The 13803-nt window shown below is 38.9% G+C and overlaps 1 protein-coding gene and 1 pseudogene across 16 annotated transcripts; one reads left to right on the top strand and one right to left on the bottom strand.

The window, feature by feature from the left end:
* Positions 1 to 1675: 1675 nt before the first annotated feature.
* On the top strand, positions 1676 to 3359 carry LOC117617778 (annotated as a pseudogene).
* Positions 3360 to 3603: 244 nt separating this feature from the next.
* LOC117617772 (putative disease resistance RPP13-like protein 1) lies at positions 3604 to 13270 on the bottom strand. 16 transcript variants are annotated; one of them, XM_034347314.1, is made up of 10 exons: positions 12795 to 13270; positions 9107 to 12695; positions 8742 to 8904; positions 7659 to 8179; positions 7356 to 7519; positions 6597 to 6780; positions 5786 to 6014; positions 5492 to 5657; positions 4555 to 4857; positions 3604 to 4318 (listed from the first exon to the last, which is right to left on the bottom strand). In XM_034347314.1, the coding sequence occupies exons 1-2, from the start codon at positions 13236 to 13238 to the stop codon at positions 9165 to 9167; spliced, it is 3975 nt and encodes a 1324-aa protein (XP_034203205.1). In that variant the 5' UTR covers positions 13239 to 13270; the 3' UTR covers positions 3604 to 4318; positions 4555 to 4857; positions 5492 to 5657; positions 5786 to 6014; positions 6597 to 6780; positions 7356 to 7519; positions 7659 to 8179; positions 8742 to 8904; positions 9107 to 9164. The 16 variants fall into 16 exon arrangements, with proteins under 16 accessions (XP_034203205.1, XP_034203206.1, XP_034203208.1 ...); XM_034347315.1 differs by having other exon boundaries at positions 9112 to 12695; XM_034347317.1 differs by having other exon boundaries at positions 8802 to 8904; positions 9112 to 12695.
* Between the last annotated feature and the right edge of the window lie 533 nt (positions 13271 to 13803).

Below are 13803 nucleotides of genomic sequence, written 5' to 3'. Positions count from 1 at the left end.
TTGGTTGTACTGGCGTATGGGGAGATATGTGATATGATGTGCAGGTCTCGCGTGGCGTAGATTATCCGGCGTTGAGATAGACCCCATACGTGGCGTTGGTTGTACCGGCGTATGGGGAGATATTATGGTAGTATGGTATGGTCGCACGTGGCGTAGGTTATCCGGCGTGTTGACAGGCCCCATACGTGGCGTTGGTAGTACCGGCGTATGGGGAGATTACGTGAATTACAGAGAAAACGGATTAAGGTATTGCCTATATGTGGAATTAGGTTTTTATGGGAGAACTACGTGTGGCTTGATCCCTCAAGGAGGGTACGTAGGCAGCCTAAGGTTATTAGGTGCAGCCGCAGACTAAATATTAGTCATAATTTGTATTCGAATTGTTTGGTAATTGGTTGAGAATTAATGGAAGGCCGAAGGCCATTTGTGTGAATTGCATGAAATTATATTGTGCATGCTGCCAGTTGGGAATATAAATTGTGTTTTTATGCAGGTATAAATTTTGGGAAATGTCCAATTTATAAGGGAGACTCTGCCGAAATTTCGGCAGAAAGTCTCGGTCTTTAGTAAGTGGGCCCGGCATCGGGGTGATGTCAGGAATTTCAAAGGCTTCGTCCCGGGTTTTGGGAAAAATTCGGGGCGGGTCCTTTCAATTTGGAAGCCCATATCTAAAATCAATTTTTACTGGGTGAAAACAGAAAGTAGAATATGAATTGTTAAAAAAGAAAAAGGAGATATAGAGAACTGAGAGACTTGCTAGCATAACCAACTTATGTGTGGGCTTCCAAAATTAAACTTATTATTCATCAGCACGAAGCCAACAAATCTTTAGGAAACAAAATGAAGAAACAAAGTTCTTGTAGTGTCTGTATGTGCATGCTTGTGCTATCGACAAACCTATAAGAATTTGATGGACAATTCTTGTGAAACGGAAATAAATTCCTACTCAGGTTAAAAACACATATTACGAGTACTTCACAGAACTTATGAATAGACAAATATCTTTTAATATGTTTATATGGCGATTTCACACGTTAGTACTATATTGCTAATAATTTTTCTGTAAATTATGAAGTACGAAATTTCTCAAACAAAGTGTCACCAAGTGGGTTGAACTACCTAGAGAGCATTATATATGTGGGAAGAGAATCAGTCTATTGAAAAAAAAAAAAAAGAAAAAAAAAAGTCATGGTAGCATCTGCATGCTTAAAAGTTAAATGAAGTAAGAAAAACAATTTAAATGAAATTAGCAGCTAGTAGAGAACTAATATCACATCCTCACCTTGTTTGCAAATGGTTGGTCTATCTAAAATTTAAAATTTAAACAGATTGTGAATGTATTATTTCATCTTACTTATTGATACTACTACAAAAAGTGAAAAAGATGACCAGAAAACAACGGTAGATTAAAAAATCGTCGTTGTGTTTGAAAAGACGACGGTATTATAAAACCGTTGTGGATGAATAACTTAAATACCTAAAAAATGGAGATTCTCATGAATGTTTTTAAAAAACAACGCACCAAATTATAATAATTGAAAATATGAAGAAACTAAAATAATGAAATTGATAGAGTGTAGGGATTTGGCCAAATTAGAGCTATACCCAGTGTATGAATCTAGATCATTTTCATTACACTAACAACAAAAACAAAATAATAATAATAATAAAATTCCTCATTGTAAATCATTCCATCCAAAGGGACCAAAATTTGTTACATAACCAATTTCCTTACTAGAGCCTTGCTTCTCAAAGAAAACATTTGTACAATTTGAAGGAATTGCCCCAAGACCCAGGAAGCTTGTACACTGGAATGGTAGACCCCAAGGCCGGGCCAATACGCGTAGCCATTGATCGGACTAAGATCGTACACATTCAGATGAACCGGCACTTTCCCAATCTTCTTCTTCCTGGGCAACAACCAACACCATCCTACACGGCATTTTGAAGGCCCTCTGTTTCCTCTGATTCCTCTTTTATCGTTTGTTTCTTTTTGCAGTTCATCTAAAATAAAAGTTTAGAAACACTGAACCCATTTACCCTGTTGATTAGATATTGCCATTTCCAATCAGAACCGGGTTTTAGTTCTTCGAGCCCAGCATCGTGTTTGGCACCCCAGAAAATTGCAGAAAACAATGTTGCGATTTTCTGGGATTTGGGTACCAGACCACCCAAATCAGTCTCGCCCTACGAAGCCGCCGTTAAGCTCAGGACAGCAGCTTAGTTTTTCGGGCGCATATGATAGCATATGCAAACCGCCATGCACTTGATTATGTTCCACAGGTTGTTAGAGAAAGGAAAGAGAGGAACATGGTTGTGATTAGGGATGGTGAATTGAACGTTTGTAGGGTTTGCGGGAGGAGATTTTATACTAATGAGAAACTTTTGAACCACATTAAGATTCATGAGAGACAGCATGCGAATAGGTTGAACCAGATTGAGTCTGCTAAAGGGAGCGGGAGGGCGAAGCTGGTTGGTAAGTATTCAATGAAGATGGAGAAGTATAAGAATGCTGCAAGGGATGTCTTGACACCCAGAGGGCAGGGTTTTGGGTTTGGAGCTTGGTGGATAAGCCTCAGAAGGCGGATGCTGCATTGAGAAATCACATTGTGGATATGATGGATCACAGGAGAGCTGAGTGTTTGATGCTTGCGTCGGGTGATTCAGATTTCGTGGATGTTGTGATGGAGGCCGAGCTGAGATGTCTCAAGACGGTGGTTGTGGGGGATTTTGGTGACGGGGCTCTGAAGAGGGTTGCGGATTTGGGGTTTTCTTGGAATGAAATTCTGATTGGGAAGGCGAAGAACATACAAGCCAGATGAGGAGCAAAGTGTGCATAGCTGGGATGATGAGATTGACGGTGAAAGTGAAGAGGAGGAAATTGAAGGTATTGTTGGCGGTGGAGTGAATGACAATTTAGGGAAGGATGACAGTGGCAGATGGTGGGAGCTTGACTTTGATGCTGATGCCTCTAAATGTTGATCTTTTAGTGATAGGGAACCAAAATCAGCACAAAATCAGAAACTTACCCACTTGTTAAAGGGAACCAATGGCATTCAACTCCACCGAAATCCTCCGCTGCAACTGCGGAAAGCAATCTCAGCCTTTTTCTTCCCAAACAGACCTTACGCGTCTGACAAACAAGGAGAGATAGAACTTATCAAATGGTTGGAGAAGGTCATCTCTGCAAAAATAGAATGGTACATGTCTCTGGCCTCCCTCGATTTAGATTTGTGGTCATTTAGTTGTCCTTCCTTAAGAAATTTGCCATTGATTAGAAGGAAGGTTCTGCCTAAGTTAATCCTGTGCATGCTTTATATTATATGAAAGCGTTTACAACGTAACATTTATTCAGGTCAGCAACTCTGTCTGTCTTATAGCCTTGAGATGCTTCTGATTGATTGCATGGAATTACCCCAAGCAAAGTGATGGGAAATTAGGATTTGTGATGGTATGCAGTTTTGTGCAGTGTTACCAAGAAGAGGAAACTGGACTTAAGATTGGTTTTGAAAAATACAATTTTCCTTTTTTCGCTACTGCAATTAAAAAATTATTCCAAGAAATTAATCTAAATATTTTAGTCCAGAAAAACAAGATAAACCATTCCATGAAAGTGTAATGTTATTAACACAAGAAACTCAATCCAAATTCCTGATTGTAACTTGTTACAACAAATGCATTAGAAAACTGTTTGATGAAAAAATGAAAAAATGTGTAATGTTAAATTCCTCGAAAAGAAAAAATGTGTACAATTTGATTGTTTAGCAAAAACTGGATTTTTGCTGGGATTAAATGATGCAGCCTGACAAAAGAACTCAGATGGGCTGTTCTAGAATTGTCAACACATGTCATTATCTCTCCTCCCAATCAAAATACTCCATCTCTTGCTTTTGCCAACAAGAACTTTGAGAACAGGCTGCAATAAGAAATAGCATCCATTTCACCATCAATTATCCCTGTCATGACCTCGACCAATTTCCTTACTGGAGCTTTGCTTCTCAAGTTCATCAGGGATTGAATTGCCAGCCCCGAACATGTTTCCGGTTTTTTACCCAAAAAAAAACACGTTCTCAGGTGCAACTTGCAACAAGGGGGGGCATCAGAGGCTTCAAGATCAGCTCTGATTTCGTCACCACCTATCTCACTTGCAGGTGTTGCAATCTTCAAAATGTTTACAAATCTCTATGTAACTCTTGAATTTCCATTGCACTTGATATATCTAGAAAGGTTCATTGACTCAGCAGACACTTGAAGGCTGATTTTGTCTGAAATGATGATGACTTGAACGATGCCACGTGTGAACATATTTGGTCTGTTCCTACAAGTCCAAATTAGAAACAACAAATTAATCGTAATAGGACTCTAAATGAACCTTAGAAAAAGGTGTTTACCACGAATTATACAGCTAACCTAATCCTTGTTCAAGTCCAGATAAGATTTAATTAAGCATCCAACAGAAATGAAGCAACCCTCTCCTTTCAAATCATCAAAGACCCTCCTTTCAAACAATCAAAAAGATCCTTGTTGGCTAACTATTGTGGGTTTGATCCTCACCTTCCAGCTTGCATCGCAATGCTTCAGTGTCAATCTCATCAAGTAAGTCCTCTGCATCAAAGACAGCATGCTTGAGCTGTTAAGCCACTCTCTCACAGCAGGGTTCACAGTTTGCTTCTCCTCTGCATCACTGAGCACCGCAAACAAAATCAACAGTGTCGTCTTCAGGTTCATGAGGAGTGTTTCATCAAGTTTCTTCTGGTGAAATAAGTCTATGAACTCGGCTGAAGTAACTCTGTCACACAACACCTCGATAGAAGCAGAGATGAGAGCCTCTCCAATCAAAGCTGCTGCCATTTTTTCCTGCTTTGGAAGGGGATTTGGATGAAGTGAAATTCCAAGGTTTGCAGAACTTGGAAATACAGGTTTGTAAGGAAGTATGAAAGCTTTTTGATATTGTAAATAACATGAACTTGTAATTAAGCTTTGAAAACTCTCTTTCACTTTGAACGACTGTTCTTTGTGGGACAACTTTTGAAACCTTTCTGTGCACTCAAATCGTGTAACTGTGGCCACTGATGTTAATATGCAAAGTTGGATGCAATAATATTGCGTACACTGGCCAAAATGGTACAATATGTTAACGCTATCAAATATCACCAGCAGATTCCAATTTTGAATGTCAGCAGAATTTGAAAAGGACTTAATGCTCATGGAGCTATTATAATTGTGGCTGAAAAAATGGTGTAATAGTGGGGCCGAAGTGGAAGAACAAGGGATGAGCAGGGGAGAGGAAGATGCTCTCAATTTTATTTTATCTTTCATCTTTATTTGATCATAGTTACAACTCAAATTTCCAACTAGTTGCAAGCACCATATTAACTCATTAACAGCATATACAATATATAATATATTTTATAAATTTTTATTTTTCTCTCATTTACATGTTCAAGTTTCTACATAAAACAAATTTCTCAAGAATAAAATACTAAAATACCTGTTTTTCTCGAACTTGAAGCGCGGCACTCTTTGTTTCAAATAATTGCAGAACACACAGCTTAAGACAAGAAAGCATACCATTTCTCTTTATCAAATCAGCTCACAGAAAATGGTTGTTGTGTATCACTTGACGCCTCTCTCTCCACTTGCCCAAGATCAACAAACTATAAAAGATGTAAGAATGAGCAATTTAAGGAGATGCAAGGTTTCCCAGTTATTACTGATATTTAAAAATAAAATTAAAAAAAAAAAAAGTTTGAAGAGCAAAGTTACTTGATGATGACTTTCTTACCTCTTTGCAGAGTCTTTGATCCTACAAAATAATCTCAACAGAGTCATTTATTTGAAGCATTTCTAGCCTCCAGTAGAAAATGTTTACAAATCCTTTGTAACTCATCAATTTCCATTACACTTGAGATATCTAGAAAGGTTCATGACTCAGCAGACATTTGAAGGCTTATTCTCTGTCCCGAATGATGATGACTTGAGCAATGCCACGTATGAACGTGTTTGGTCTGTTCCTACAAGTCCAAATTAGAATCAACAAATTAATTGTAATAGAAGTATACTTTATAATTTTGGTGATAATACATTCTAAATGAACCTTAGAATAATGCTGGTTTTAATCAATGTAGTAGACAGTTGTGTATATAAAACCGCAAATTATACAGCTAACCTAACCCTTGTTCAAGTCCAAACAGAAATGAAGCAATGGACATGAAATGAAAATAAATAACCCAGACAAAACATTCATCAACAGAAATAAAGCAAAGGACAGGAGATGAAGCTACTAGGGAGTGAAGCAGCAGATGGACCAGACGATTAGTATACATTCCTCTATTGTTGAAAAAGAAACGAATGAATGATCACTTTTGAGAAATTGTATGAAATAAGAGGCCGCCTTTTTTATTTTGTGTGGCTAACTCCTTTTAACAGTACCAAAACAATAAGAGAAATAATTAATTACATAATGCAAACAACTATTGTAATACAGGTCCCAGCTGATATATGCAAACAACTATTGATTATCAGAAATTTTAAATTCTGTATTGTTGTCCTCCCCCCAACGAAAACAAATGTTAGAAAGTAAACCTCCAGATCACCTGAAAGATCTGATTGTGACTTTCCATTTGTCAAGTGATGTTTGTGATCAGAATTACAAGAGCATAACATGTCTACACAAGCTTCAAGCTGGTAACAGAATAGAAAAGATGAGACAGCATGCCAATGGGGAAGGAAATGCGGATGCGAGTTTGCGCCATGCCACCTATGTCAAAAAGTAGGCTTCTGCAGTTCAAGATAAGTAAAACCTGCTTTCATTAGAGGAAACAAAAACATTACAAAACAGGGGACAAGTTATCTACTGGATAAGCTAGACTACTCAAGCTAAACATCCAAACATTACAGGAACGAAATATAAAATACAGCAGCACTCCACTAGTAACATAAATGAATTCTAAAAACAGAGTGTGGTTGAAGACTGACTATGACATCAACATATAAAAGCATTCATCTCCTGTCTTATAAAAGCATTTTTTCTTATGTCTAATAAAAAATCAAGGCTTAACAAAGAAAATGTGAGGGATGACAAACAGAGCTGAAACAAGCTTAATTCACTAAGAAGATTTTGTAATTCCTCAATGTTCTCTCTCGTCCACATAAGACCACCTGTTGATACTAAGATAATATACATGCAGTACCTAGGAAAGTACAACTAAAGCTCACCTGTTGAACCCTAAACCCTAATAATATACTGTGAGTTTTATCTTACTACTTAAGCTCACAGGTTATCCATAGACATTGAATACAATTTAAACTAGCTCAAATGAGACTCAAGTACATTTTTATTGCAAAAATAGTACCTCAAAATGTTGTGCATTCAATGCCTGTATTTGGGAATGTGTCAGTTGAGATATTCCAGGTGAACCTTTCTATTAAATAGTAAACCCTCCTCTGGAAATGACACATAAAGAAACCTTGCAAATGAATATCTCTCCAAGAGAAGATATGTTGTCCTGCGAAAAGACTGCTAATTATTCAGCATTTGAGATTTAAATAGGATATAAGTTGTGATAAGCAGAACAAGCGCAATGAGAAATAAAGCAAATTTAAACAAAATTTACTGAGCAAAATAATAATAGATATCAGATTGAGTGTTTAAGTACTTTGTATGTGAGCGAGAGGGAGAGAGAGCTCATATCCTATGATCACTTCTTCACCTATCTTGACGCAAGGAATGTGAGATACCTTTTCTACATGGCAAAACAATGGTCGATGCACAGATAAGAAAGAGATGGCAGCAAACGCTCTTCTGGCAGGAATTGGATATTGTCACACCCACAAATATGTAGCCTTTGCAGTGAAGAGAGGCGTTCAAGTTCCTCTCCTGGCAGGAATTATAGACTGACAGGCCATAATATATAGAGTGCGAAGAGTGGTATTGAGCAGCTGTTCCTTGAGAAACGTCCACAAGATATTGCCACCAAGTCCTTGCAAACCCCAGTAATCTCCCACCAAAGGGCTCAGTCTGTCACAATTTAAAATATGAAAATATTGCAGCTTGGGAGGCAAATGACACAAGATTTTGAAGATCATATATCCCAAAATGTCGAAGGCTGTGAGGGTGCCAATGTGTTTAGGCAATGACTTCATTCTGGCATCTACTGACTCTGGCAAAAGTAGGCTTCTGCAGTTCAAAATAAGCAATGAATATCAATGAAATATTTTTTATTTATTTATAAGAAACGTGCTTTCATTACCAGAGAAATAAAAACAATACAAAACAGGGGACAAGTTATCTATTGGATTAGCTAGACTACTGAACTACCACCACAGATCAGAGATTAAACATCCTAGCATTACATGAAGGAAATCTAAAATACAGCAGCAGTCGAATCACAACATAAATGAAATCTAAACAGAGTGGAATAACATAGAGTTGCTGTGAAATGTGGGGACAAGGGTTTAATCTAGAACAACAAAACTTAACAAACAAAAGGAGAGAGATGATAAACAAGCTAAATTCACTAACAATTTTGTAATTGCTGATCGATCTCTCTCCTCAACATAAGACAACCTATTGATACGACGAATATCAGGCCACAAAATTAATAACAAACCTGCAGTACCTGGGAAACTCCAAAGATTAATTCATGGCATGAACCTATTAACAGACTATCCATAGGCATTAAATTTGATTTAAACTAGCGCAAATGAGACTCAAATACATTTTTTTCATATAAAAGTACCTAAAAATGGTGTACATTTGATGCCTATATGCAGGAATGTATGAGATATTCCAGGTAAACCTTTTCTGTTTCTCCGCCCTGTGACCCTCCTCTGGAAATGCCACATAAAGAAACCTTGCAAATTTTGAAAAGCTCCCCAAGGGCCAAGAGAAGGTATGTCGTCCTGCAAAAAGACTGCTAATTATTCAGCATTTGATACTCCAAGTAGGATATAATTTGTGACCAGCAACCATAATTTACTAAGCAACAAAATAACAAAAAGCGTGAAATAATTAGGAATTTGGAGATCAAATTTGGGCAATGTCCAACATGTATTTGGGTTTTTGGAAGAGAAGCAGTTTTTTAAAGTAAGAGAAGGCACATACCTCACCTGACTTTGATTTGAGAGTTGAGGGTTGAGCGTGAAATATGGAATAGCTCATATTATATGATCACTTCGTTGCCTATCTTGATGCAAGGAATGTGAGATATCTTGGCCCAATCTTGTCCCGTCTTATTCTTATACCTTTTCTCCAGGGCAGGACACCGGCGGATACTCAGATGAGAAAGAGATGGCGGCAAACCCTCTTCTGGCAGGCATTGGAGACTGTCACACGAACTAATAATTAGAGTTTGAAGAGAAGTGAGGTGTTGAAGTTCCTCTCCTGGCAGGAATTCCAGACTGGGACAGCTGTCAATGTGTAGCCCTTGAAGAGAAGTGAGGTGTCCAAGACCCTTTCCGTCCAAAGATTTCAGAGTTGATAGAGAATAGATGCGGAGAGTGTGAAGAGTGGTAGGGAGCAGCAACGTCTCCAAGACATGGTCACTTCCACCGATCTCAAGGGAGTCAAGTGCTTGCAAACCCCAGTACTCTCCCACTGATGAAGCCCTCAGTCTCTTACAATTCCCAATGCTAAAAGATCGGAGGTTGGGAGGCAAACCCCCATCTTCTGCAAATGACTCCAGATTCGGAAGATTCCATATCGACAAAGATCGAAGGGCAGTGAGGGTGTGAAGGCGTTCGGGCAATGACTTCAAATTCTTGCAACCACGGACGTCAAAGCCACGCAGGTTGGGAGCGGGCAATTCTCCCTCGTGAAAACACTCCATTTTTGGACTGTTATAGACTGTCAAGTCATTGAGATGGGTGAGATTCTCAACAGCTCCTTCTTCTTCAATCAAGGAAAGGGATTCCAGATTCTCACATTGAAAAATTTGAAGCGTCGTCAATTTGGGAAAAATGTTCAACGGGAAGGACCTCATTGAATCACAGCTTTTCTCTATCCCCAAATAGTCAAGCGATGTTAATTTGGCCAACATCTCATGAGGTAGGAATTCTAATTTCCTACAATTGTATATATCAAGTGATGTCAATGTAGTGGGTAGGCCATCTTTGGGAAACGATGACAGCGTTGGACAATTCCAAAGAGTCAAATGTTGAAGACGATTGCAGTTGGGCAAGCACTGTACGTCAACAACATTTTCAATCTCAAGTCGGGACAGGAGCTTTGTCTCTAATAATGATAACAGAGTTTGGCATCCACCACTTATATCCAATTCTTCAAGAGATTTATAGTTAAGACTATTGGTAGTTGTGGTAGTGGCCCTTCCATCATGTAAAACCTCACACCCATACACCGTAAGATTCTTCAAGCAAGGCAGCTCACAAGGCAAACTTCCTCTAAGCTTCGGACACTGGTTTAGAATCAACTCCTGGAGACGAGGAAAGTCTGGACCATATTCACCTCCACTTGCACTTCCACTTGGTACCCATTCCTCCCACTCCGGCATCTCCCTAAACTCTAGCTTCTCCAGAGATCGAAATGGCTGAGTCAGATAAGCTCCATCTCTGCCATAGAATTCAACGCCAATCGTCCTCAAAGACTTCATTCTTTTTATACAGAGCTCTTTGAGTGCCGGTAGCCGTCCAACTGGTGGGAGCAACCAACAATAACTACAGTCACTGAGATGCATGACTTGTATGTTAGAAAAAGACGAGTCTCCTAACCAATTCGGAAAATTGGTTCCACCATAGAATTTGATGGTTAATTTCTCCAAATTCACGCAAGGCTGGAGCTTGTCGAGTACATCTTTCTCCTTTTGGGAATCATCAGCATCCTCCGCACCCCATGAAAACTTTAACTCCTTGAGATCTTTCTTGTGCTTCATATTGGCGTGCAGTGCATCCCTCGCATCAACTACATTTTGTAGCTTCAAAATTGATAGTTTTCCTCGAAGTTGTGGGAACTCCCTCAGTTCTCTTATGCCGAACCCAGTAGATTTGCCCACAACAAATGCAGTCAATGTTCTCAAACTTTTCAATCTACCCATTTGCACCGGCATCTCTTCAATTTTAGTTCCACTGACATCAAGATGATGCAAATTAGTCAACTCCTTCATGCCTGTAGGCAATTTATTAAGAGAACTACAACCGCCCAATGTCAATTTCTGTAAATTAATCAATTTTCTAATGTCTGCAGGCAATTCACGAAGTGAGGAACAATTTGACAATAGTAATGTCTGCAAGTTGTAGAGATTGCAAAGTACCCCAGGTAACCTTTTAATTGCGGTATGGGAAAGATCCAAGTAGCGCAAGTGAATGAGGTTTGCAATAGAATCAGGTAACACAGTAACATTTTGATAACGTGACAATGATAACACCCGTAAACATCTTAGTGATGGCAACAAATCTTGTAGAACTTTTTTACTTACAGAAAATCTTTCATAAGAGCTATATGGATTTAAAGAGGTAGGTAGGAAGGTCCGCAAACATTTAGCCTCATATAATGGTTCAAATCTTGGAGCAGCATCAAATTCTCCCCTAGCATATGACAAATGATGAGCTCTTTTAACTTCACGCGATTCCACCCCTTCCAGCCTAAGGCAAAACCCCTTAGAGATGAACATAGCCAAGTCATGAATGAGGTCATGCATTGTGAAACTGAGTTCTCTTGACTTTTGAAACAGTGACCGAGATAATAGCTCATCAAAGTATTTTCTAGCCATTGATTCCATAATCATCCCATTATCAACTTGAGTAACTAAGCCTTCTGCCATCCATAATTGAACTACATCTTCCTTTTTAAACTCATAATCCTTTGGAAAAACTGAACAATAAACAAAGCATCGTTTTAATTGAGCGGGGAGATAATGATAACTCAACCATAGAGCCGGAAGAATGTCAGTTGTACCATAGGGTAGGTACCAAATATTACTATTTAGTATTCTATTCCACTCCTCAGAATCTATATTGCAACGTAACAAACCCCCAAGTGTTTGTGCAGCTAAAGGCAACCCTTTGCACTTGCGTGCAATTTTCATGCCGATTTCTTCCAAGCTTGGATGTTCACTACAGTTTACATTTCCAAACGCATGTTTCGCAAGTAACAACCAGCAATCTTCATGCGACAATGGTTCCAAGAATTGAATGGGAACATTTTTCATTAAAGATGCTACATTTTTGTTCCGTGTTGTTATAATGACTTTACTTCCCCTGGCCCCTGAATTAAAAGGAGTTTGGAGGCGCTCCCAATCACCATAATTTTCATTCCATAGATCATCCAACACAAATAAAAATTTCTTTCCCCTCAACTGCTCTCTTAATTCAACTTGAAGCAAATTCAGATCCGTCGTATTACAAGGCTTTGAAGTGACTGACTCAAGAATAGTTTTAGTTATTCTAAAAGCATTATAGTCTTCTGAAACACAAGCCCAAGCTTGAAGTGTAAAATGCCCTTTCACCTTATTGTTGTTGTAAAGCATTCGAGCAAGGGTTGTCTTGCCAACCCCACCCATTCCAACAATGGTGAGGACAGACACATCATCCTTGCTTGCATCATCAGATAGCAACACTTTTGATAAATTTTCTTGGACTTCATCTCTACCATATACACAAGGTTCATGAACCAAGGAAGTTGTTGGAGTTCTATGTGAAACCTTCCTCCTAGCAACTTCTCCCAGGCCAAGAGCAATTTTCTGTTGTACGAAGTTTTCTAATCTTTGCAACAACTCTTGTATCTTAACATTCATGCTTTGATAAAAATGATTACGAGAAGAAGGGAGTAAGTTCCACACCTTATTGGTTAATTTGTGGGTTTGATCCTCACCTCCCAGCTTGCATCGCAAAGCTTCAGTGTCGATCTCATCCAGTAAGTCCTCTGCATCAAAGACAGCATGCTTGAGCTCGTTAAGCCACTCTCTCACAGCAGGGTTCACAAGTTGCTTCTCCTCTGCATCATTGAGCACCACGAACAAAGTCAACAGTGTCGTCTTCAAGTTCATGAGGAGTGGTTCGTCCAGTTTCTTCTGCCGAAATAAGTCGACGAACTCGCTTGAAGTAATTCTGTCACACAACACCTGGACGGAAGCAGAGATAAGAGCCTCTCCGATCAAAGCCATCTTTTCTCTTCTCTGCAGACAGACTGCAAGGGATTTGGATGAAGTAAAATATTCCAAGATTTTGCAAGTAGCTAGGCTAGCACAACTTGTATGGAAGCTTTTTGAGATTGTAAATAACATGAACTTGTAATCTGGGCCTTGGAAAACTCTCTCTTTCAAGGACTTTTCTTCTTTGTTTGTGGGGCAACTTCTGAAAACTTTTCTGTGGCTTCAATAATATTGTGTACGTACAACACAATAGCTTTTCGGTGGCCTCACATGGGGATGGGGTCCCCATGTATACGCGAAGTTGGACGCAAAAGCTTTTGAGAAATTGTCGGTGGAGTTCTTCAAATTACTTGGCAAAAATGATACAAGGTAAAAATGAACTATCTCCAGCAAATTCCAATTTTGAATAATAACACAATTTCAAAAGGAGGACTTTAATGCTCATGGATCTAAGCAGCGAACATAAGGATAAATTTAGCAAATTGTCTGTGTTCTTTGTGTATTTTGGGTGCTAACAAATAACGGTATACAATATTCCTTAGCAACTCGAAATGCCAAGCCGCTTTTTGCCAACCACAAATTTCACATGAATGCATGCACCCACTCATAGGACATTGAGCTCGAGTAAATACAATATTATACGCTAGAGTAAATACAATATTATACGGGGCCAGCATAGACCATTCAACCCAACCCC

Source organism: Prunus dulcis, chromosome 2 (genome assembly GCF_902201215.1).
Source record: "Prunus dulcis chromosome 2, ALMONDv2, whole genome shotgun sequence".
NCBI lineage: Eukaryota > Viridiplantae > Streptophyta > Magnoliopsida > Rosales > Rosaceae > Prunus > Prunus dulcis.
This window is presented reverse-complemented; position numbering and strand designations above follow the sequence as displayed.